Source organism: Macrosteles quadrilineatus, unplaced genomic scaffold (assembly GCF_028750875.1).
Source record: "Macrosteles quadrilineatus isolate MER2022 unplaced genomic scaffold, UCM_ALF_1.0 Scaffold_2__2_contigs__length_208266976, whole genome shotgun sequence".
In the NCBI taxonomy this organism is placed as follows: domain Eukaryota; kingdom Metazoa; phylum Arthropoda; class Insecta; order Hemiptera; family Cicadellidae; genus Macrosteles; species Macrosteles quadrilineatus.
In genome coordinates this window covers 158,836,840-158,864,349 of record NW_026542595.1, presented here as the reverse complement: position 1 = coordinate 158,864,349, position 27,510 = coordinate 158,836,840, and the positions used below count along the sequence as shown (strand labels likewise).

The window sequence follows — 27,510 nt, the reverse complement described above, 5'->3', positions numbered from 1 at the left end:
GTATTTCACAAACTCAGCACCCTTCCAGTCCACATTACGCCGAGTTTGCGGGACTCTACTGTAGTCAAATTGGGTTTATTATATTTTACCTATTTGATTAGGTTATTGGAAAATAAAAACATGAATTTAAATTAAGTTCATTGGACGGAACCTACTTAGAAATCTCCTCAAAACAGGATAGCTTTACTAAGTGCACGTAAACAGCGGGAACTGAGCAAAGGACGCGAATTTACAAATGGCGGGTAGATGTCGGTGACGTTTAAGCACTTAGTTAGAAGGTAATGACCCTTTGGGCGTTATCTAAGGCATAATTGAAGAGTACAAACATAAATCCTTTCCTAATTTTACAGGATTGTTGACATTGTGTAATAACTATAAATCGGGGTTTGGCGGGCCTAGCGGCTTTAACTCAACTCTCTGTTGAAAACTTACCACCTCACCACCCGCATACTTTGTAGAAATATTTTTAACCGAACTCATAGTTCATTGTTAGAGCGACTGCTCCACTCGCTAAAATTGTCGATACGCCACTGCAGAAAGCCTTACTTTGGCGGCTTGGCACACCGGCCAGTATTCCAACCAAACAACACAAAATAGCGTGCTTTTATTATGCACATAATCCGGTAAGCTTGAAAATAAGTTGGTAACAATTAAAGATATTACTACTACAATCATCTGGTGCAGCGTTTCCCATTTTGTTCAATGTTTGGATTTAACCTAACCTAATCACGTGTTGTTGTTTGAAAGACAATATTTATATGATTTATAGTAACTGTAGAGAAAATATAATGTGCAACACAAGTGCAAACTGCCTTTGCTGCACTCGAGAAACTTTCCACACTCGTGTCAATCTAGTTCATCAACTTGTTTCTATACTCAGACTCTGATGTACAGCGCTTTTTGACTCGTGTAGTGGCAATCATTAAACCAGTCAGGGGAGTTTGGCGAGAGAAAGTATGATGACTCATCTGGTATATTGTTTGGAAATGAGGAAAGTCCTACAAACATATTTATGATAACCCAACCTAAGATAACCGCCGCAGCGCACTGTGTAAGGGTGGCTTCCGGATAATACCAAAGTACCAAAAATTGTCATCAGTCATGCAGGTTGCATGAACTGTCCTCGTGGACTGTGTGAAGGCGCTATAATAGGGCATCCCTCATTGATGCTAAATAAGGATTTTCAATTCATTTCATTTCTTACTATTAGGAGGCTGCACTTTAGATTTGTTTACTTCGAGTCAGATAAAAAATGTTACTGACCTATATGGGCCTCGGGCCAAATCAGATCGGTTCAAAATCAGTTTGCTCATAGATTTGGTTGCAATCACGGTAGACTATTATTATAATGTTTCTTCCATGACTACGGGAAGTATTCACGATTTTGCCACGATCATGGAAGACGATGATGACGCCTCGGCATATGCCGTGCCAAGCTAAAGTGCAAATTTAGGCGGAAATACATGTGATAATGTTTTAAAAGATTATTGGGAAAGGCGAACAAACTTATGGGAGGGGGCTGCGGGCTCTTATTGCCGCCACTAAGTTAAACCTTAATCCCTTAACTTATTACTCACTTTTCCAAGTTATATAGAAGATGTAAAAATAGTTCATATTGTATTTTTCACTCTCCCTGATATATGATGAGTTGGTCAACACAATGTCTATGATGATCATTGCCAGCTGTAATACAACCCATTGCAGAATCAGTCGAGGTTTTGTCTGAAAAATTAGGTCACGTTATTGTCTAAAGTGGGTGGAAACTCCTCAAAGGCTAAGGCCCTAATCTTGGATAGGGTTAGGTAGGATAGGAGATAAGGAGATGATGACTATAACACAAAGCAGAAGCTGAGTATTATAGCCACCTGTCCCAATAGTTGGTGGGGTGAGTAGGGGTTATGTGTTTTGGGTTGTAGATTTGATTATATATTATTATATATTATATATTATATTAGTGTGGTCATTGTGATTGGTCTGACTGGTGAGGTTATAGACTGTGGTTGGTGTAATGATTGGTGAGGTTGATTATTGAGTGTGGTAATTGAGTGAAATGATTACAGAGTAGAATAAGAGACGAGAGAAAATAATTTAGCATCAGGCTTGAATAGTACGAAATAGGAAGATATTTTACCTTTAAATCAAGAGCAGTTAGAGTGAAATGAGGGGAAAACTTTGTTAAATACTTTGAGAGAGAAAATCTCACTAAATATAATTAAGAGAAAAAAATAATTGAGTACAACGGTTTTATATTTCTTCTGCATGAACACAGATCATAAAAACCAATAATAATACAAAAGCACATGTTATCTTACTATCTATAAAAATAAAATTAGAGTTTTGTCTGTACATTGCTCAGAATTATACATTTTAGGTTATTTTTATGTTTTATACATTAAAGCAGCAGAAACGACTGAAACGAGTCTTATCTCTATTTCTGTCTGTCTGTCTTTCTGTCTGTCTGTAACACTCGAGATGGCATTTTACGCTATCTTCTCCAGGAAAACGAGAGTACCTATCAAGATCCAAGTCATTTTAATGTATTCACTGGATTGGCGAAAGTGTCTTTAGCCATTAAAATATGGCCTCACTACATTGTAAATAAAATTACGGACGTTCAAAAATGCAGTTTTGTGCGATTTTTGTCAAGTTTTGTCAAATTTTTATCATATAATCTATGAAATAACGAACAGCTGTTCGGATCGAGATTATTTTTTCTAGCTGTCACTGATATGTTACAAATGTTGTTTACAAATACCGCAACCATTTTCGATCACATTTTGAAAGCAAATCCCAACCAAGTGAGATTAAAAATGTTTTTCTTACATAACGGATTTAATTAATCGCAAGTGCAATAATATAGTGTAACCGTAAATGAAAAGCATTTTTTAGTTTATTCACTGGATTTAACCTATGGACCAACACGATCCGGGTGACATTTAATTGTGAAGCATTTGTTTTGGTTTGAAACTGTGAGATACTGTATTTGATAAGGTTTATATATAATAGTTTTGCCAGCATATCTGAAAATATGCAGCTGTTCTTAATATAAAAAGGTTTCAACTGACTACGATAAGATCCCCGTGCATAGAACGGGCACCCATCTAGTAATATTATAAATGTGAATGTTTGTGTGTTTGTTTGTTTGTTTGTTTGAGGTTCAATCACGCATTAACTACTGGACGGATTGGGCTGAAATTTGGCATGATGATAGCCACATTCCCGATTAACATATAGGTATATTCTTATCTCAAGAAGAAAAGATAGACACTCTATATTACACCAAAATGAAACATTGTTAATGAAAAACAACTCGTTAGTGGAAACCAGCATCAATAATCTTGAAAAACAGCTTGACAATGAGAAGATCATATTGAGTAAATTAGAGCACATCTTTGAAGAATTGGACAAGGAAAAAAGAAGACACGTTAAAAAAAATATGAACAAGAAATTCAACAACTCAAACAGAACATAAAAGATCTGACACAAGAACACAATGAAGCTCAGCTGGATGAAAAAGAGGAAAATCTGGTTAGTACAAAGCCTGCTGTAGTCCAGACCCATCAATGTATAGCTGGTCACAGTCCTTTCCTCTTAGCTGAACTTGCTCAAATTAAAATGAAACAAAATCAAATGGAACACGTAATTAACAACACCACTTCTCTGATAACTCATACAAATCCTTCCACTCCAACATCAAGTTCATTAAAAAATAAAAGGGCTCAAAGAAATCATAATAAAACTAACATATTCAGCGTATCCCTGCAAAATGCAAAAAAAACCTAGAACAAACAAATCAACAACAGAACAAAATTGCTACTGACTGCTGAGAAAGAAACAGCAAAACCTTCAAAAGCACAACGTGGTGAGCCAGACAAACTCCAAAAAAAAACTGCAAATTGAAACAACAACCGGGAGAATCAGACAAACTCCTACTAAAAAAACTGCCAACCGAAACTACAACAGAGGGAGAGTCAGACAAACTCCTACGAAAAAACTGCCATCTGAGACCTCAACAGAGCAAGTATCAACCGGGGAAACCAGCCAAACCCCGCCAGAAAAACTGTCACAAGTGTCACAAACAGTAAAAGCTCGAGAAAGCCTGAAAGAGACTAGAAAATAAAAATAAACATCCACCCCTAAATGCTCAGACAAAGAGCAAAGACGAGGATTACAATGAATTCTTTTTAAAAAATATAGGATTTTATTCAGAACATATGAAGAAGCATTATGGATTCGTAGTAAAAAGCGAGGCGGCATCGCTACAGGATAATAACTTTGTATTTTCCTCACCTTCTCAGATTATTCCAATGCAGCCTGATTTTACTTTAAGAAAACTGCAAACATCAGCAGAGACAAGACAAACGCAACCTGGCTATTTTTTTAGACAATCGAGTCAGGATGTAAACTCCAAATTCATCCTGTTGCACCAAAATACACAGGAAGTCTCAAATAAAATAAATAGACTGCAGCACATTTTAGAAGAAACCAAACCTGACATAGTAATTTTGACAGAACATGGACTGAAACCTGACACAATAAACAGCACTGTCATAGCTGCTGGATTCTGCCTCAAGGCTCACTATAGTAGAATAGAACACAGAAAGGGAGATGTATGCATTATTGTAAAAGAAAGCCTTAAGAGTAGCACAGTAGCCATAGATGTTTCCAAGTACTGTAAAGAAATGTTATTTGAAGCAGCTCTTATAAAAATAACATTCAAGAACTCAAACCTGTTTATACTGGGAACCTACAGACCGCCAAACGGAGACCTTGAGGAATCATTAAACACATTTACACAACTAATTGAGGAAACAAAAATTGAAAATTCTCCTCTCATCATCATGGGAGATATTAACGTTGATTTGTGTAACCCTAACAGGAAACACATTATCTTAAATGAAACTCTTGCTTTGCACAACATCCAGAGACTATAGCTTCCCCCTACAAGAGTAACAAATCTAACACAAACCTCCATTGACTGGATATGTACAAATATGGATACAAACAAACTCACTCCAGAAATCATCAGTGCAGGACTTTCTGATCATACTGCTCAACTCTGTAGGCTACTATAAACTTCAACTCACGCATCAACTCCAGCCCAGTTATCCAGCCCAAATTGGACGCTGCCTAAAATATAAAAACCTGCAAGACCTCAAGTATCTTCTCAGTCAAGAAAACTGGCTTAGTGTTACCTCAATAAACAATGCCGAAGAAGCTTTTAAAACTTTTAGTAACATAGTGAGAGTAGCTATGGATGCAGCCTGCCCCCAAAAGAAGATAATAACACAAAGAAAACATAAGCTTAAATTCTCTATGGACCCAGAAGCAGTGAGACTCAAAGCCGAATTTCTTAAAGCTCTAAGAAAGTTTGAGGTGACGGTAATCCAGATGACAGAAGGGTTTCAATTGAAAATAAAAATAACTATGACCTGTACTTGAAAACGATGCGGAAAAAGGTTAACTCTGACCAGTTGATGAAAGCTGAAAATAAATCTAAAGCTATCTGGGAAACAATAAACAAAGTGTGGTCCAAAAAGGAAACACCCCTAAATGAAATAACCCTTCAAGTAGATGGCAAACTCATAAGTAATGTGACCGATGTTGCAGAGCATTTGAACACATTTTTTACACAGGTAGCAGAAAAAACAGTAGAGAAACAAAAACACCTAAAGAACACTGCTCAAACCCCACACGTAACTCAAACAGGTCCACCGTTTTCCTCCTTTCAAAACACGAACGAGAGGGAAGTTAAAATGATTATAAACAAACTTAAAGCAAAAAACTTGTCTGGAATCGATGAAGTCTCATCAAAAATACTTAAGCATTGCTGCAATGAACTAGCACTACCCTTGGCTGATTTAATAAATAAATCCCTAAAGCAAGGCATCTTTCCTTCACTACTTAAAATAACCAAAGTATATCCGAAATTCAAAAAAGGTAGCACATTAGAAGCAAGCAACTACAGACCAATTTCCCTCGTTTCCACCTTCTCCAAAATATATGAAAAAGTTGTTTTAAAAAGACTTTTAGACCACTGCACAAATCACAACCTGTTGAACAACGTGCAACATGGATTTACAAAAGGGAAATCCACAACAACAGCAATAATTCAGATGGTTGAGTCCCTGATTGACAGCCTAGATGAAGGAAATCGAACAACAGGAATCTTTCTTGATTTCAGTAAGGCATTTGACTGCCTTGACCACCAGCTAATCATTAAAAAGCTGAATTTCCTTGGGGTATCAGGGATAGTAAGAGAATGGTTTCAAAGCTACCTTACATGCAGGAGTCAGTTTGTAGAACTAAGGCACAGAGATAACAGCCAAATAAGAAAAGCAAGATGAAGTTTTCAACCAATAAATCGAGGAGTTCCCCAAGGGTCTGTTATGGGTCCGGTACTATTTATTCTTTTTACCAACGATTTGCCGCAACAAATAGGAGACGACTGCCTTACTCTTATGTATGCTGATGACACAACCTTAGTGTTTAATGAACCACAAGCTGAAAATCTAGAAGTAAAATCCTATGTGTCACTCAGTATGGCCTAAAAATACTGCTACAACAATCATCTCGCAGTAAACATGTCTAAAACAACTCAAATGGCTTTTGGCCGTAAATCTCATGAAGTGCCACGACTTCCAGATGTAGAAGTGGAAGATGAAGCTAAGTTTTTGGGCATTACACTCAACAAGAATTTAACCTGGACCCCTCATGTGGACAATATATGTAAAAAATTAAGTTCAAGCATCTATGCTCTTAAACATATAAAAAATGCAACAGATGACATCATAACAAAAGTAGCATACTTTGCACTTTTCGAGTCGCACATTAGATGTGGACTTGTAGCATGGGGTGGAACCTCTGCCACTAACATGCAAAGAGTTCTCACAAAACCAAAAAACGCAGTCAGAATAACTGCAGGACTACACAGACTCGACAGCTGCACGGAAGCATTCAAGTCACTCAAAGTACTTACCCTTGTAGCACTCATACATCCAGGAAGTTGTGTTATTTGCAGTAAGAAATAACCTTACAAGGCGTGGCAAAATGCACCAACACAACCTGAGAAACACCATGCAGTACAACCTTCCACAACATCGCACGGCACAGTTTGAAAAGAAACCTTCATACGTAGGATTGAAAATCTATAACAGGCTACCACCAGACCTAAGAAGCAAGACAGAAGATGACCTCAAACCAGCGCATCAATGGCTCATTAATCGACCATTTTACTCTTTAAAAGACTACCAACAGATCTTTGACCAAACAACACCTCAACCACATATTTAGAAAAAATTGTAAATTGACGCTACTACTATTCTTAATGAATGTGTAAATAAAGATTAATTGTCTATTGTCTATTGTCAAAAATCCTTTCGGGCTCCTCCCCAGTGGCTCTGTATAGTTCCCCATGTTAACATTATGAATAGCTGTTTCAACTAAAAAAGTTGGTTCTATGATATGTAAAAGCATTAAAAAGTTATAAGATTTACCAACAGGGTGCAGCACAATATTTTTTTTCATTTATGAAAGCAGCTAATTTTAACTAAGCAGCAACAAAAAACTGTGATACGTAATGAGAACTGTCAAAGTAGGATTGTTTACAGTTATGTTTGTTTTTAATTTCATGAATAATTGTGATAATTTGTGAATTTTTGATAATTTATTCTTCTCTATTGTTTAGGTGAAGTGGTAGAACATGGCTATGGTAGATGTGTAAAACCATATCTACCCCATATCACATACATGTGTACATGTGTGTATATACATGTGTACCCCATATCATGGGGTTCCATGAATTTAAAGAAGCAAATTTTATGAAACTGTGTGTCCTCCCCCATTGAAAATAAAAAGTTTGTGTATAACTGCAATAGCATTTTATACTTATATGCCAACCCCGTACGAAGGACGGGTACTCTGCTAGTTGTTAATATTCTAAAGCCCCAAAACATGGGTTGAAGCCATCGGTAGGTATTGTGGTTAAAGTAATAAGATAGGATAGAATGTGTCCAAAGGGCTAGGAAAGCTAAATCACTTTTTTGAATGCTAACAGTTGTAACAGTCAACTGTTTAGTATATAAGGTAATAGTCCAGGACCTGACTAGGGTTCTGTGTGCATGTCGTGTATAGAGAATTTTGCTTTTGCATTTCAATATAGGTGTCTTAGGAAGTGTTTTCCACTCGGGTGTCAAGTTCGCACCTGGTACGTTTTCGAGCTATGACGTCATAAAGATGGCGGCTCGGCAATTTTTAAATGCGTATATTTCGCAAACCGTTTAACGGATCGGTATGACTCTTTTTTTGTTTGAAAGATATTTTTACAAACTATCTTTTTTGTATTTACACATTTGTTGTAAACTTAATATTCACCGCACAATATTGAAAAACGTCGTTTTTATTGTTATTATATTTATTGTTTTGCTTATAATTTCTTAACCGCTGATAAAATCAAATACCACCCGTGGCAAAAGTTTCAGATAATTCTATACCCTTTCCAATGATACCAAACAATATGTGATTGGACCTAAAAATAAAGCAAAGAGATTGAATAAACCGTAAAAAAACACTGAAAGTGGTGTACGGTCCGGGAAAGATTTAGTCCTGGACATGACTAGGGTTCTGTGTGCATGTCGTGTATAGAGAATTTTGCTTTTGCATTTCAATATAGGTGTCTTAGGAAGTGTTTTCCACTCGGGTGTCAAGTCCGCGCCTGTTTCGTTTTCGAGCTATGACGTCATCAAAATGGCGGCTTGGGCAATTTTTAAATGCGTATATTTCGCATACCGTTTAACGGATCGGGGTGATTCTTTTTTTGTTTGAAAGATAATTTTACAGGAAATGTTTTTTGTATTTACACTTTTGTTGTCAACTTAATATTTATCTCACAATATTAAAAAACGTGGTTTTTAATGTCATTGTTTTTTAATGTTTCCTCATAACTTGTTAAACGCTTATAGAATGAAATAACTACCCATCACAAAAGTTGTAGATGATTTTATGCCCTTTCCAACGATACCAAACAATTAATGTTTAAAACTAAAATTAAAGCCAAGAGATTAAATAAACCATTAACTAACACGTAACATGGTAGAAAGTCCGGAAAATATTGCGGCTTGAACAATTCTTTAAATGCGTATATTTCGCATACTGGTTAACGAACCGGGATGATTCTTTTTTTGTTTGTAAGATGTTTTTTAAGCCTATCATTTTTGTATTTACACCTTTGTTGTTAACCTACTATTTGTCAAAAAGTTATTAGCAAAAGTAAAATAAAAATAACAATTAAATGTACATTTATTAATATTGTGGGATAAATAGTAGGTTAACAACAAAAGTGTGAAGACAAAAAAGATAGGCTTAAAAAATATCTTACAAACAAAAAAAGAATCATCCCGGTTCGTTAACCAGTATGCGAAATATACGCATTTAAAGAATTGTTCAAGCCGCAATATTTTCCGGACTTTCTACCATGTTACGTGTTAGTTAATGGTTTATTTAATCTCTTGGCTTTAATTTTAGTTTTAAACATTAATTGTTTGGTATCGTTGGAAAGGGCATAAAATCATCTACAACTTTTGTGATGGGTAGTTATTTCATTCTATAAGCGTTTAACAAGTTATGAGGAAACATTAAAAAACAATGACATTAAAAACCACGTTTTTTAATATTGTGAGATAAATATTAAGTTGACAACAAAAGTGTAGATACAAAAAACATTTCCTGTAAAATTATCTTTCAAACAAAAAAAGAATCACCCCGATCCGTTAAACGGTATGCGAAATATACGCATTTAAAAATTGCCCAAGCCGCCATTTTGATGACGTCATAGCTCGAAAACGAAACAGGCGCGGACTTGACACCCGAGTGGAAAACACTTCCTAAGACACCTATATTGAAATGCAAAAGCAAAATTCTCTATACACGACATGCACACAGAACCCTAGTCATGTCCAGGACTAAATCTTTCCCGGACCGTACACCACTTTCAGTGTTTTTTTACGGTTTATTCAATCTCTTTGCTTTATTTTTAGGTCCAATCACATATTGTTTGGTATCATTGGAAAGGGTATAGAATTATCTGAAACTTTTGCCACGGGTGGTATTTGATTTTATCAGCGGTTAAGAAATTATAAGCAAAACAATAAATATAATAACAATAAAAACGACGTTTTTCAATATTGTGCGGTGAATATTAAGTTTACAACAAATGTGTAAATACAAAAAAGATAGTTTGTAAAAATATCTTTCAAACAAAAAAAGAGTCATACCGATCCGTTAAACGGTTTGCGAAATATACGCATTTAAAAATTGCCGAGCCGCCATCTTTATGACGTCATAGCTCGAAAACGTACCAGGTGCGAACTTGACACCCGAGTGGAAAACACTTCCTAAGACACCTATATTGAAATGCAAAAGCAAAATTCTCTATACACGACATGCACACAGAACCCTAGTCAGGTCCTGGACTATAATGAGTGAGCTTCATCAGTAAAATGCTATTTCATCACTCCATACTTTCATCATAAGTATCTATTTTCGATAACAGCTGATTAAAAAGAAATTAGTTGTTTCCCAAGCTCTAATTTAGAGTGTGTATGAGGGAAAACAATCAGCTGATTTTCCCTCGATTAGTTCTACATTTTATCCACTATGCCCGATAATGTTTTGTTATAGGTTTGTTTTAATGATTTAAATCAGCTGTTTTTATTGTTGCACAATCTTTAATCTACACAGAAATAGGCATTAGTTTTTTTTGTTGTGTTTTTGGCATAGTGCGTGTTTGAAATTGCTCAAATAAGTATTTCTAACATTACTACTGATGATTTGATGAAAACAGCATCTATAGGTAACTAATCACCTTATCACTAAATAACTCTTGGTAAAATGAGAAAAGAGGAATACAGAAAGTTTAAAAACTGGTACAAATTATAAAATGTTAAGTAAATTAAAGTTAGTGAGGAAGTATTTAATTATATATTTATCTAAAAAATCTACATGAAACCATATGTACTAAGTGAAGTGTATTTTCAATGATAAAGCGTGGTCTAAAACTACTTTAATACTACTGAGATATGTTAATCTGTATACCAGTATGTATATTTTTGCGTTATGATGAAAAGTATCGTTCATAACTCACACCGAAGCTATTTTTCAACACTTGCTCCAATATTCCCGTCCTAGGCTTCGCCTTGTGCGTGAAAATAACTCTCACATGCTCGGCTTTGCCTTTTTGCTTTGGTTGTCGTTGTCCTGTGTTCAGCTTTGCCTCTCATATGAAACTCAAGCACAATTCGGAAAATGCACTTTCGGTCCTAGTGTAACGTGCCTATTTTGAGGGGGGGTCAAACTAGCCTACTCCTATGTCTAGCCTATCCCTAGGCATAGCCTACCATCCCTAACTAAGGTTATAGGTTAGAAGGCTAACCTTAGTTATAACATCATCAGTAACTATAGGCATGATACACTGTTGTGTTTGGTGTTAAATAAGTGTAGAACGAGAGTTATTAATACTGTATGAGCGTGGCATAAACCTTATACAGTGTTTTATAGCTTATTGACTCACCAGCGATGTGTTTCGCAAGCTAGGGCTCAACCCGGCTTGGTACTTCGAAGGAACTTTCTACACTTAGTAAACCCGCAGATCATGGCCTTAGGCCAATAATCCGTCTCAAAGACGTGAGGAAATGCGGTGTGAGTAATATAAACCGACAACTTGAAGTTAAAACTCATTGTCGTGTGAAACAAACACAACATAACCTACAGTCAACAACAACAAGCTCGAGCGACTGACGATTTAGCGGCTGCAGACGACGGCGGCCGGCTAGCTTTTTTTCGGGTTAGCAAACAGCAAGCAAACGTTCCGGATCAGCTGAGCCCCCTACTTTGCTAGAGAGGGGAGCGAGAGGGATGAACCGAGGAACCCTCAGACGGCAATGACGGCAAGCAGGAAAGTTAGTTCCTCACCAGCTACTACGACGACTAGTTCGAGAGGTCTTCAAGTGCCGACATAGTTTAATTGGTGAAGCATAATTAACTCGTGTGACACTCCAATACAACTTGTAAGTCTTATATTGCATTAGATATAAGGTAAACCGAGTTAATTATTGCCAGGGTGTAAAATACTAGTTTTTAAAATCAGTTTTACTAGATTTTATATTTTCACTCCTGATAAACCAATGAACTTAGGCAAAGCTGACTTGATTATGATGGTGTGTTAAACCCATAACGTAACGAATAAATATTACGAGGTCAGTGTATTTTTAATCCATTTTTAGTAAGCCCAAAACAATTTAATCTCATCATATACGAATTGATTAGTAGTAGTCAGTGACTACTAAGATTAGTTGTGCTAGTTTAGCACGTCCCGATCGGCACGTATGGCGTGCGTTGGTAATAGTGGCCATAGGCCTGTTTACGATGTTTTTATGGTTTTAACAATGTGTTTGCCATAACGATGTTAGAGATTAATGTAAACCAGAAGTGGATAGTTCGTTTCGGCCTTAGTTCCTTTATTAATAGTGGAGTTTGTTTGCTTCGTTGGAATGGCCTCCAACTTTAGCTATTTTCGTTTTAAGTAACAAGGCATTTTTATATTTCTTTCTGACTGGTGAATTAATCTCTGATTATTTAACGATGTTTGGTTAGTGTCATGTGAGATAATCCGTGACTAACCCTTTGAGTAACGATTTGTATGTGTTTTAATATTTTGTGTTATGAGTTTACGACAGGTGATGAGATTGTTTTGGTGTGAATTGGATAACGTTGGCCTATGGTCTGGGACTGGCGAGTCGGCGTGGACTCAGCGTGTCTTCGGCAGCTGTGGTAGCGTGTTGAACCTACCTTTGGTGACGACCATGGAGTTCATCGACGCTTCAGCAGCTGCGGTAGCGTGTTAAACCTACCTGGAGTGACGAGCAACTCACGACACTGGAACCAGCGACTCGTTAGCGGACGGAAGATTGACGTAGAGCAGTCAGCTAGCTTACTACGATTCTCGAACGGCTGGGGTTGTGTGATAAACCAACCAGAGGAACTCACATCACGCTGTTGGCCAGCTTCGGTGTTCTTCGATTGATTATCCAGCGGCAGTGGTTGCGTGATAAACCAACCATTGCAACGGAGAACAACGGTCAGCGAGACAACCGGGGCTTGGTCAACGTGTACCCAACGAGTGTTGAACCGTTGTGGTGGATCTTGGCGTGGTGTAAACCCAAGAAGAAGCTCACATCGGGGGTGGCAAACGACAACTACGAACGGACGGCCACCACGGGACTCACTGCGGCGGACGGGGCAGTGACACGGGACCGTGTGATAAACCGGATCCCCGAGGACTACATGCGAAGGGCGCAAGTAGCTCGCATCGGGGGTGGCAAACGACAACTACGAACGGACGGCCACCACGCAGCTCACTGCGGCGGACGGGGCAGTGACACATGTCCGTGTGAGAAACCGGACACTCAGGACGTCAGCGACGAAAACGTACGAGTAGGCTCCCCGGCTGTAGTACCGATATAGGGCGCGCGGGCTGGAAAACCCAGGCCGTGGTGGAGACCAGGTGAGGATGGCAGAGCCCCAGCCTACGACGACGAGTGGGGGGGTGGAACGCACCTCAGCCTGTAGCCGTGGTCGACGGGTGAGCTCGAACCCTATGCTACAGTGGCGGGTTGAGTCGGCTAAGCTCAAGGTACCGCGACATCACGAGTCTGTGTGCAGAACCAGACAGACACCCAGGACGGAGGCGGAGACCGACGGGGCCGAGGACTACCGGCTGTAGTCTCGATTGGGGGCCACGATGGACGCCCAGCCTGCAGTGAAGGCGTAGTAGCTGCGACGTTAGGTGGGTGATCCGAACCCCGACTACAGTGGCAGGTGGAGCTCCCCAGGTACCGCTACGACGCTGGGATCTGTGTGTTGAACCAGATTCTCCTGGGGCTACATGAGGACATGTAGACGATTCGGGGATGACGACTAACGACAATGGAAGGTCATCACGTCTCACTGCGGTGGAAGGGGCAGTGACAGGGGTCCGTGCGGTGAGCCGGATTCCCATACGACGACGACAACGACAGGGGTCCGTGCGATGAGCCGGATTCCCACGATACGACACCAGCGGCTAGTGTTCCTGCAGCGAGGAGGACACACCTACGACTGAGACGACAGGCATCCCTGCAGCGTGCAGGATTCCTAGACGACGGCAGAGACAGGGGTCCGTGCGATGAGCCGGATTCCCATACGATAGTCTCAAGCCTCCACGTAGTACGTCACATTTATGGCGCCCGAACAAACGACGGCAACGCCGGTATCCCTGCAACGAGCAGGATACCTATACGACGACGGCGATGACAGGGATCCGTGCGATGAGCCGGATTCCCAGACGACAGCACCGACAGGGATCTGTGTGAGAAACCAGATGCCCAGACGACAGCGGCGACGGATGGGAAGTATGACTCGACTCTGCAGTAGCATCGATGGTGGTCACAACAGACCCAGCCTGCAACGACGGCCAGGTGAGGCCGGATGAGCCCCAGCCTACTACGACGAGTGGGGGGGCGGAATGTGCCTCAGCCTGCGGCTGTGACGTCAGGAGGGTGACCGTGGACCCCAGGCTACAACGGCAGACGGAGTCAACCCATACTTGGTGTGCAGAACCCAAGGGCCTGGCTGGATGTCGTGTGCTGAACACGATAACGATTTCGGGGGTGGCGACTAGCTTCCATGGAAGGCCACCACGTCTCACTGCGGTGGAAGGGGCAGTGACCGGTCCGTGAGGATTATTCCGGACCACGGACATCTGTGTGATGAACCAGATGCTCGAGATCTCCGACGCGGTAAACCTCAGCCAAGGCGACGGCACGGCTGAGCGTGAAAGTAACATCTTGACGCGAACCCTGGAAGGCCAACCCAAATCTCTGTACTGAAGCCTATCCGGAAACTAAATGTGCTGTATAGCACGTGGTACTTAAACCTGGCATGTAAACTAGTGTTATATGTTTCAGTGTGGAAAAGTACGTCACAATTATGGCGCCCGAACAGGGACTTGATTCGCAACAATGCGCTTCTAATTTCAGCTGACTGTTAAAAGTCTTACGTCACATTGACGGAGACCGAACAGGGACTTTTAAAAAGACAAACGTGAACCTGTCGAGAGGTGGTTATGGTACGGAGACCTATAAACCTCCAGACAGAGTGAGAGTCTACGTACATGAACGAAAGATCCTGTAATAGAGCTGGTTACGTGGAACGTCTGACGAACCGTCCATGCTTCGCCTCTAAGAAGATCCCGGGAAGGGCGGACTACCGAAGCGCGCCGGCAGTCAACCCCAATGTTGCCCAGAGGCCACCGAAGCCCCAGGCGATCGACTCATCAACGTCGTCGAGACCCTCCAGGACGTTGGACTAGGACGGTTCGTCTATCGGCGCCCATTGACGCCCAGGGTGTGTGAAACCCCTGAGTGCAGCCACGAACGAGTAAGGAAGAGGACGGCACTCTTCAGTTTCGTTTTTTTTGTACATCAGGCAGGAGCCTTTACTTTTCTTTTGTTTTTTTCGCCAGGAGGCATTTTTCGTTTGTTTTTCATCGTTTTCTTTTAGGCTGGTCAGGAGGACTGACAGCCCGCTGGGCAGCAAGAAGCTGCCAGTGACGATTACGGGGGCGGCAACTAACGGATGGAAGGCCGCCACGAGATCACTGCGGTGGAAGGGGCAGTGACACCGGGCAGGGACTGTGCGCTAAGCCCAAGCCAACCTGACCCGAGGGTATGATGAGCGATAAGCCGTCTAGTCCCAAAAGAATGCGTCTCAACGAACGAGAAGAGGAGAGGATTCCTCCAAAAGAACCGTCGTTGAAAGGACGAGTGTTATAGAACACGTAAAAACGAACGAGATGGCAGGGTGTGTGATAAACCATCCTTGGCCCAGAAGACGAAGAGCAAGTACGAGAAGACCGTCAGAGGTAACGGGCAGGATGTGCGATGAGCCAACCTGACCTTGGAGTTACAGTCGTTTTTTTTGCTGTTTTTTTTTGCACCCGAAGTTGGTAGGGAGTGTAACGTGCCTATTTTGAGGGGGGTCAAACTAGCCTACTCCTATGTCTAGCCTATCCCTAGGCATAGCCTACCATCCCTAACTAAGGTTATAGGTTAGAAGGCTAACCTTAGTTATAACATCATCAGTAACTATAGGCATGATACACTGTTGTGTTTGGTGTTAAATAAGTGTAGAACGAGAGTTATTAATACTGTATGAGCGTGGCATAAACCTTATACAGTGTTTTATAGCTTATTGACTCACCAGCGATGTGTTTCGCAAGCTAGGGCTCAACCCGGCTTGGTACTTCGAAGGAACTTTCTACACTTAGTAAACCCGCAGATCATGGCCTTAGGCCAATAATCCGTCTCAAAGACGTGAGGAAATGCGGTGTGAGTAATATAAACCGACAACTTGAAGTTAAAACTCATTGTCGTGTGAAACAAACACAACATAACCTACAGTCAACAACAACAAGCTCGAGCGACTGACGATTTAGCGGCTGCAGACGACGGCGGCCGGCTAGCTTTTTTTCGGGTTAGCAAACAGCAAGCAAACGTTCCGGATCAGCTGAGCCCCCTACTTTGCTAGAGAGGGGAGCGAGAGGGATGAACCGAGGAACCCTCAGACGGCAAGCAGGAAAGTTAGTTCCTCACCAGCTACTACGACGACTAGTTCGAGAGGTCTTCAAGTGCCGACATAGTTTAATTGGTGAAGCATAATTAACTCGTGTGACACTCCAATACAACTTGTAAGTCTTATATTGCATTAGATATAAGGTAAACCGAGTTAATTATTGCCAGGGTGTAAAATACTAGTTTTTAAAATCAGTTTTACTAGATTTTATATTTTCACTCCTGATAAACCAATGAACTTAGGCAAAGCTGACTTGATTATGATGGTGTGTTAAACCCATAACGTAACGAATAAATATTACGAGGTCAGTGTATTTTTAATCCATTTTTAGTAAGCCCAAAACAATTTAATCTCATCATATACGAATTGATTAGTAGTAGTCAGTGACTACTAAGATTAGTTGTGCTAGTTTAGCACGTCCCGATCGGCACGTATGGCGTGCGTTGGTAATAGTGGCCATAGGCCTGTTTACGATGTTTTTATGGTTTTAACAATGTGTTTGCCATAACGATGTTAGAGATTAATGTAAACCAGAAGTGGATAGTTCGTTTCGGCCTTAGTTCCTTTATTAATAGTGGAGTTTGTTTGCTTCGTTGGAATGGCCTCCAACTTTAGCTATTTTCGTTTTAAGTAACAAGGCATTTTTATATTTCTTTCTGACTGGTGAATTAATCTCTGATTATTTAACGATGTTTGGTTAGTGTCATGTGAGATAATCCGTGACTAACCCTTTGAGTAACGATTTGTATGTGTTTTAATATTTTGTGTTATGAGTTTACGACAGGTGATGAGATTGTTTTGGTGTGAATTGGATAACGTTGGCCTATGGTCTGGGACTGGCGAGTCGGCGTGGACTCAGCGTGTCTTCGGCAGCTGTGGTAGCGTGTTGAACCTACCTTTGGTGACGACCATGGAGTTCATCGACGCTTCAGCAGCTGCGGTAGCGTGTTAAACCTACCTGGAGTGACGAGCAACTCACGACACTGGAACCAGCGACTCGTTAGCGGACGGAAGATTGACGTAGAGCAGTCAGCTAGCTTACTACGATTCTCGAACGGCTGGGGTTGTGTGATAAACCAACCAGAGGAACTCACATCACGCTGTTGGCCAGCTTCGGTGTTCTTCGATTGATTATCCAGCGGCAGTGGTTGCGTGATAAACCAACCATTGCAACGGAGAACAACGGTCAGCGAGACAACCGGGGCTTGGTCAACGTGTACCCAACGAGTGTTGAACCGTTGTGGTGGATCTTGGCGTGGTGTAAACCCAAGAAGAAGCTCACATCGGGGGTGGCAAACGACAACTACGAACGGACGGCCACCACGGGACTCACTGCGGCGGACGGGGCAGTGACACGGGACCGTGTGATAAACCGGATCCCCGAGGACTACATGCGAAGGGCGCAAGTAGCTCGCATCGGGGGTGGCAAACGACAACTACGAACGGACGGCCACCACGCAGCTCACTGCGGCGGACGGGGCAGTGACACATGTCCGTGTGAGAAACCGGACACTCAGGACGTCAGCGACGAAAACGTACGAGTAGGCTCCCCGGCTGTAGTACCGATATAGGGCGCGCGGGCTGGAAAACCCAGGCCGTGGTGGAGACCAGGTGAGGATGGCAGAGCCCCAGCCTACGACGACGAGTGGGGGGGTGGAACGCACCTCAGCCTGTAGCCGTGGTCGACGGGTGAGCTCGAACCCTATGCTACAGTGGCGGGTTGAGTCGGCTAAGCTCAAGGTACCGCGACATCACGAGTCTGTGTGCAGAACCAGACAGACACCCAGGACGGAGGCGGAGACCGACGGGGCCGAGGACTACCGGCTGTAGTCTCGATTGGGGGCCACGATGGACGCCCAGCCTGCAGTGAAGGCGTAGTAGCTGCGACGTTAGGTGGGTGATCCGAACCCCGACTACAGTGGCAGGTGGAGCTCCCCAGGTACCGCTACGACGCTGGGATCTGTGTGTTGAACCAGATTCTCCTGGGGCTACATGAGGACATGTAGACGATTCGGGGATGACGACTAACGACAATGGAAGGTCATCACGTCTCACTGCGGTGGAAGGGGCAGTGACAGGGGTCCGTGCGGTGAGCCGGATTCCCATACGACGACGACAACGACAGGGGTCCGTGCGATGAGCCGGATTCCCACGATACGACACCAGCGGCTAGTGTTCCTGCAGCGAGGAGGACACACCTACGACTGAGACGACAGGCATCCCTGCAGCGTGCAGGATTCCTAGACGACGGCAGAGACAGGGGTCCGTGCGATGAGCCGGATTCCCATACGATAGTCTCAAGCCTCCACGTAGTACGTCACATTTATGGCGCCCGAACAAACGACGGCAACGCCGGTATCCCTGCAACGAGCAGGATACCTATACGACGACGGCGATGACAGGGATCCGTGCGATGAGCCGGATTCCCAGACGACAGCACCGACAGGGATCTGTGTGAGAAACCAGATGCCCAGACGACAGCGGCGACGGATGGGAAGTATGACTCGACTCTGCAGTAGCATCGATGGTGGTCACAACAGACCCAGCCTGCAACGACGGCCAGGTGAGGCCGGATGAGCCCCAGCCTACTACGACGAGTGGGGGGGCGGAATGTGCCTCAGCCTGCGGCTGTGACGTCAGGAGGGTGACCGTGGACCCCAGGCTACAACGGCAGACGGAGTCAACCCATACTTGGTGTGCAGAACCCAAGGGCCTGGCTGGATGTCGTGTGCTGAACACGATAACGATTTCGGGGGTGGCGACTAGCTTCCATGGAAGGCCACCACGTCTCACTGCGGTGGAAGGGGCAGTGACCGGTCCGTGAGGATTATTCCGGACCACGGACATCTGTGTGATGAACCAGATGCTCGAGATCTCCGACGCGGTAAACCTCAGCCAAGGCGACGGCACGGCTGAGCGTGAAAGTAACATCTTGACGCGAACCCTGGAAGGCCAACCCAAATCTCTGTACTGAAGCCTATCCGGAAACTAAATGTGCTGTATAGCACGTGGTACTTAAACCTGGCATGTAAACTAGTGTTATATGTTTCAGTGTGGAAAAGTACGTCACACTAGTAATGAAATATACTATTCTTTCTATTATATACCAATTTTTATTTTTCATCATGCCAAACTGAGAGGACTATAGCATCTTCATGTGATCATCAACTACTCTCAGTGTACGAAAAACTAAAAGGAAAAAACTTCAAGTAGCAAACTCTATGAGAGGTTGACGTAACAGTGTATCTTTAAATAAAATAAAACTGGGTCACATTAGGTGTCAGTACTAACTGCTACTAGCAAGCAACTAATGCGAGAATATTATATGAAGCCTTTGAGTAATTTGAGTAATCCTCTATTTGCCACACTTAATTGCTACCTTGCAGGCTTTTCACTCATTATATTGTTTGTAGCATTAAATAAGTAGTACATTAATTAGCATTAGCAGTAGGTGTTTGTGTAACTTCTTAGTGATGGAAAGACTTCTCTTATTTATTTACTACATAGGTTAAATTACTAACTTCAACCAAATGAACTTTTTTATTCTTTAATGTTTGCATTAATGCCAATTAACAATAATGAGAGTTTTAATTGAGATTCTGATTGTAATCTTTTTGAACATATTTTAAATTATTTTGTGATAATCCAACAAAATATCCGCAATATGAGGAAAAACTTTGAAGAATTTATTCTTTATCTCCAGTCACTAGATAAACTGCCTGATATCATAATTCTTAAAGAAATATGGATTTCAGATAGTGAGGTAAATCAATACAAGCTACCTAAATATAATATGTTTGCAAAATGTAACTATTTAAATCGAGCTGGAGGAACTGTGGTATTCGTGGCCGAACAGTTCTTTTGTTCGGTGTTTCCGGACCTAGGCATTGATACAGCAGACAGCCTCTACTTACAGATTAAAATAGCGGATAATGTTTATTTTGATTTTATTGCCATTTATCGTTTACAGGAATTTAATATTGATACATTTTTAAATGAATTTGAAAATGGTTTAGGTAAAGTAAAAAATAGGAACCTTATTATAATTGGGGATATGAATTTGAATATTTTAGATAATTCTCGAATAACAGGCCTATACAAGCTTAAATTAGCGAGTTTTGGTTTAATTTCACTTGTTAACCAACCAACCAGAGTTACAATAAATTCAAGTACCTGTATTGACCACGCACTTGCGAGGTGCGATATAAAACTACATTTAGAATGTGTTAGCGGGGTGGTCGATGTGGGAATAACTGACCACAGAATGACCGTGACTGGTCTTAAATTCAATAATTTAGTAAATAAGAGCAACTCTAGTAAGCAGTGTTTAAAAATATTGGATTTCAACCTATTCAAAAGTAAAGTGGAAAATGTGTCTTGGGAAGAAGTTTATTCGGCAGATAATGTCTCTATTGCCTTTAGTAGATTTATAAAAATATTTAAAAATTGTATCATTACTTCATATAGAGATAATAATATCAAGCGAGATAAAGTTAAAATGAAACCTTGGATGGATACAAGAATGTTGGATATGATTAATTCTAAAAATAAACTATATAAACGTAGTAAAAATAGCCCTCACAACTTGGAAATAAAACGTAATTACAACCAGTATAGAAATAGACTTCTAAATATGATTAGGGAAACAAAAAATAGGTATTATAGTGAGTGAGTTATTAGTGAGGAATAGCCCCAAGCCCAAAAAGCAATGGGACACTATCAAAGAGATCATAGGCGAGAAAAGTAAAGCTAACCCATGCATATCCTTAAAAGATTGAACTAATCGCTGATCCGATAAGTGTAGCTAATGAATTCAATACATTCTTTTGTTCAATAGCGTCTGAGCTAAGATTAGGTATTGCAGGAGATAAAATGCATTCCGATAAAGAAAACGAATATCTAGAATTATTCCGAGTTCAGCCTATTGCTAATACTATTTTCTTCTATCCAAGTGTAAATCAGGAAGTGCGTGATATAGTTAAGAATTTAAGTAATCGAAAAGCTCCTGGGTATGACGATGTATCACCTTTAGTTGTTAAGTTATTTATTGATAGTATTATTGATGTGTTAGTGTATTTAATTAATTCTAGTATGAGTTCAGGAGAGTTTCCAAACGAGTTAAAAACTGCTATAGTAAAACCTTTATTTAAAAAACTTGATAAATTGGACCCTTGCAATTATAGACCAATATCATTGTTGTCAATCTTTTCAAAAATATTTGAAAAAGTTATTAAAGTTAGGCTAGTTGGCTTTCTAGAACGGAAGAATTTTTTTAGCAAGAATCAATATGGGTTCAGGCAAAAGTTAAGTACCGTACTAATTCAGCTTTGTTAAATTTTATGGGGCAAGTTTATTGTGGAATAAATGAAGGCAAGCAATGTGCTGGTATTTTTGTCGATGTTATGAAGGCCTTTGATACCGGTGACCACGAGATTTTGCTGGGCAGAATGCAAGAAGCTGGAGTTAGAGGGGTACCACTGTCTTGGTTTGCCTCATACCTAAGTGGCAGGACTCAACAAACTAGGATAGGTGAAGTAACAAGTGAGCGAGGTTCTATCAAATATGGAATCCCCCAAGGTTCAGTTCTCTCTGGACCATTGTTTTTAATATATGTAAATAGTTTGTGTAACGGTCGTTTCCGAGGGAAATTGATAGCATTTGCTTTGTTTTACAAGGCTGACTCAATTGATTTACTTAAAATTGATATGCAATATGGTTTAGACACTCTGAGGTGGTGGTTTACCAATAATTTTATGATAATGAGTCCTAAAACTAAATACATATTATTTAATCTTACAAGGCATATAAGTTTTCCTAGCTCGATGAAATATCATGATATGAAATGTATCATTACTAATAGTGTTTGTAGATGTTTAGATATCGAACAAGTCCAAGAAATAAAGTATTTGGGATTGGTTGTACATGAAAAAGTTAATTGGAAAAGTCACATTGGCCACTTGCAGAATAAATTAATTAAGTATATTAGAGTGTTTTATATGTTATCTTTTGTTTGTAATAGACAGCTACTCAGAACAGTTTATTATGCATTAGTGAATTCTAAGATGGAATATGGTTTAACCGTATGGGGAGGAACTTATTCTATAAACTTAAACCCAATAATAAATATTCAAAAAACATTTGTTAGAATAATTATGCACAAGAAAAAAACCGAACACACTTCCCCATTATTCAAATCGTTAAGGATTTTACCACTTAAAAACTTGTTCGTATTTAAAGTGTACGTCTGTTTTTTGAAAGAAGTGGAAATAGGAATGATCAGGAAACTTATAGATCTGTGAATTTATGAAACCGTTATGACATAGCAATCCCCAGACCAAATTTAACTCATTTTAAAAAGTTTTACTTATATATACTTAGCCCCGAAATTTTTTAATAGTTTGCCTACAAGACTTAAAAAATGTAAAAACAAAAACAAGTTTATTGGTGATTTATGGAATTATCTTTTAGAAATAGAAAATCTATATAATTAATACGCTACATGAAACTTTGTCGGTTGAACTCCTCCGCCATTTCTTAACCGATTTTATCCATTGACGTCTCATTGGAAAGAGCGTGTCGCGTAGATTTGCAAACTGACCTTACATTTTTTTTTTAAAGTCCCTTGGGCTCTGCCCCAGTGGCTTTGAAAGTTCCCATGATATCCTTATGAAGAACATAATTGTTTACATTTTGATCAGCTGAATAATTTAGTTGCTGTTATTTATTTTTCAATTCAATGAAACGCATTGAGTACATTTATTTACTATTTTGAGTTTGTGTAAACATAACCCCCAAGACGGATCGTGTTAGTATGGTTGTATCTTAAATTTGTGTATCTATCGCTGTTTTGTGTCGCTATGACAGATCGTGTTAGTATGATTGTAACTTAAATTTGTGAATTAAACGTTGTTTTGTATAGCTATAATTTGTTTATTTGTTGTTTTTTCTTTCAAATGCCTCCGACGCTACGACAACGAAACATAGACAGGAGGGGTAATCGTGATAACGACCGCAGCTACAGAACAGTGACACGTAATAGGCTCAACTATTAGGTTAAAAATGCGCCCTAACACTACCCCAAAACAACTTTTCGTTCTCAATTGGCCCTCTATCAATGACCTGTGTTGCCTGTACAGCGAGGCATTCCGAGTTACACACCGCTAATCTTTGAGTTGACTCTTTTAAATTCATTGTAAAAATGACTGTTATTCGTTTTGAAATAACTCCTATAATACTTTGCAATTGCTCGAATTCGAGCAACATGTACACTAGTATTGATTATATCTTTTACTCAGTTGTGTAGGACCTAATAGAATAAATAGTTTTAATAATATGTACCTAGATAGAAATATTTATAAATCTTGGAAATGTTTACAATAGTGTTTATTTTTAAAAAACAGATAATGTGCAGAAGTTTTCATGTTTTTTTTTGTGTTTATAAATGAATAGAATAAAGAATAATATTTGACCGGTGTGCCGCCCACCATTACTCTTTGAGTTTATTGTATCAAAGTAGATTGTGCAAATCCACCAAATCAGGTTGATTAACCTTGGTGGTTATTGTTTCGTGAACTGTAATATTTCTGAATTGTACAGTTCTATGTAATTTTGAAACAATAAAGATTTTTCTAATAATAATAATAATAAATGTCTATGGTACAGCTCACCTGATATACTCCAAGCAAGAGAAGGAAGGAAATGGTTATCTGAGCAATGGACAAAGAAAAGTCCAGGATAACTGTCATGAACAATTCAAACTTTAGCCCTGAAATAATGCAGATATATTAGGATTGTGCTTTAATGCATAATTAACTGATTGATCAGACTTTAAATGCAATTTTGTCAAGAGAAACCCCAATAGTGTTCTGTGCCAATTTTGTTCTAATAACATATACTTGTACTCAAATCTCTATTTAAGATCAGTAAGGTTTCAGTTGCACTACTTTATGATCATTCTTCAGTTCTCCTCTCCCTCAACCTCCCAACTGATAAATATTTCTTGGGCAACAAAAATATCTAAACCGATATACAAGGCAACAACATTTTTAGGTACCTTATATTTTAAAACAGTTCAAATGGTCAAAAATGTTTTCTGTAGATAGTGAGTGTGATCCCAATGCTTTCCCTCAAATCTTCCTAAAATTAAAGACCTGGTTATATCCCAGATAGCAAAAAATACTTGATTAAAGCTTGAAACAAGTTTGATTTGTCAAATCTGCAAACTTGAATCAAGTTTGCTCGGATCGGTCCGTAAACTTGATTCAAGTTAATATCATGCGTCGAAGTTCCCGCTCTTCCAGTTTGAATAAAACTTGAAACATCTAATTTGAATAAAACTTGAATTTTCTAATTTGAATAAAAATTGAAACATCTAAGTGGAATAACACTTGAACTATCTAATCTAAATATAAATTGAAAAAATACTTGATTCAAGCTTGAAATAAGTTTGGTTTGTCAAATCTGCAAACTTGAAGAATCGGGTTTGTAAACTTGATTCAAGTTAAAATCATGCGTCGAAGTTCCCGCTCTTCCAGTTTGAATAAAACTTAAAAGATCCAATTTTAATAAAACTTGAAATATCTTATTTGAATACAAAGTGGAAACATCTAATTAAATTTGAATATAAATTGAAGAGTACAAGAAATAATTCTTTTTTAGCCCCTTACAAGCTCTTTTTTATTTCTGAAAATTTAATTCATATGCTTTTACCAGGATTCACACAGTCTTGACACATTTAATACAAATTTACAATTTAATACAAATAGTTTTTAGGTTGAGATGCATAACACAATATAATCTTCCAATATTTCAGATAATTTTTCACAATCACAACATAATCTAATAACTTCAATGCCTCTAGTTGTTAAATGCCAAGACTCTTCTCTAAATAAAAAAGCGAGATACCATATAAAGAACTTATTTCTATAAAAGAGCAGGAAATCATGAGTTATTATAGTTTTCAACCCTACAATTTTACATATTATTACTATTCAGTACTCAGTAATTCAGAATTCTTTGAAATTAAAAATAAAACAAGAGGTAATTTGTCTAAATAGATTTATATTGAAGATTTACATAACACATTTACATTTGAAAATGCCTCGTATCTTTAACTTTCAACAAACAATTCCCTCAAAAATTCCTCATTTTACGATTACTTTAATAATACAGAGTAAGTTATCTATTCAACAAGATCTTCATCCCCATTGAGTGGAACTTCTTCCTCACTGTCCACAGTGGCAGGTTATTTCCCTCTGAAAAAAGTCAAAACAAATAGAATCAATATTAAATTTAAGGATAATTAACCAAAATGTTTGTATCTGGTATAAAAAAATAGTCAAGTAAGCAACATTTTAAACTAACACAGTTTAACTCAGAACCAGTGTAGGCCTGTTTAGTGAAAATTAATTTATTCCTACAATGATAACCAATACAATATATGATCTTCCCAATAATATTATTAATATTAATTATTAATATGTATAAATCACAATTACATTTTTATTGTCAAAAAATGCTAGACACAAGCCCAGGATTGTTTTCACATTACTTCAGGCGAGACCTAGGCGTTGCGGCATTATCACTTCGATAAAATAAAGGTGAATCGGCGGGATTTTATATTTTATCGTTTAACTAGTGATAGTTCTTGGTTGGTTATCCTAAATATAGCCAAGACATTTGTTACAAATCTTGCTCATACTTTACAAATATATATAAGCTTTCATTTACTGTATAAATTAACCTAGGTAAGCCCAGCATTGCTATGAAACATGAAAACCCCTCTACAAGAATAAAAATACTAGCATTTTTCTTTTGGCGAATTTCCCTAGGAAGTAGCTATTACCGTAGGTGGCATGGTAAGACCTAGGCCCGGGACCGATTTACTTTTTCATTTTGGATGTCCCCAGAGCCCAAAAACACCATTCGTTCACATCTTTATATATGTATATATAGATTTAGGGTATGTATATATATGTCCGTGAACATGATAACTTGAGTAAGTTAATTTTTGTCCGATTTTGATGAAATTTGGTTTGAAGGTGTAAGGCGGGATAAACTTAAATAAGTTCGCGAACCAGCATCATGATCGGACCATGGGAATGAGGTTTACGGGGGGGGGGGGGGGGGTTATGGGGTGAAAATGGGTTTTTCTAATTTTTGACCCTCTAAACACAAAATTTCCCAATTTCTCTCCAGATATTTTTAAAGAGCTTAAAAAAACAAATGATTTAGTATATCAAAGTGTTTATGTACAATTATTGGTTACGGAGAAAATAAAAAAAAATTATTTTTAAATTCCCATGTCATTCTTATGGAGAATATTGTAAAATGTTGTAGTTTGCTTGTTTATGGATATATTTTGACCAAACTTGGTAAATTTATTTATTTAATACAAAGTTATTAATATTTTACTAAAAAAACACACTTTTTTACCCTCCTTGTAGCAGCAAGCCTAGGTACTCATTAAAGATAATGTTAATTAAATACATATAATTGAAAATCAATTCAGGCAAATGGAAATTCACTTAGTCGGCAGGTTTGCTGCGGCGGGGGTATTTTTTAGCTTATACAGTACATGAGCAATCATAATGATAAACAATAAAAAACATTTTTATGAAAAACCATTATGCAGTAGACTCCTTTTTACCTGAACACCTAGTAATCAGACTGCACTCAACAGATATATTTCTTAAACCAGACAATTTTTATCAGTACGGTTTAACCACACTGGATCGGCAGGTGGGCTGTACTGAGACAACTTGTCTTGTAGGATAGATTTGAGACCATTCATCACATGTCTAAAGATCAAAAGATTTAAAAGGTAGGCCTATAAAGTCTTGGCAT

At 39.3% G+C, this 27,510-nt stretch overlaps 1 protein-coding gene across 6 annotated transcripts in view; it reads right to left on the bottom strand.

Annotated features, from left to right (window-relative positions):
- LOC128986004 (uncharacterized) overlaps positions 1-27,510 on the bottom strand; it is a 58,378-nt gene that overhangs the window by 1,475 nt on the left and 29,393 nt on the right. For all 6 annotated transcript variants that reach the window (XM_054406060.1, XM_054406057.1, XM_054406058.1 and 3 more), the window contains 2 exons: positions 24,333-24,430; positions 1,578-1,722 (listed from right to left, as the gene is read on the bottom strand). In XM_054406060.1, the coding sequence (XP_054262035.1) occupies positions 1,578-1,722; positions 24,333-24,430 (243 nt within the window). The remainder of the gene's footprint in view (positions 1-1,577; positions 1,723-24,332; positions 24,431-27,510) is intronic.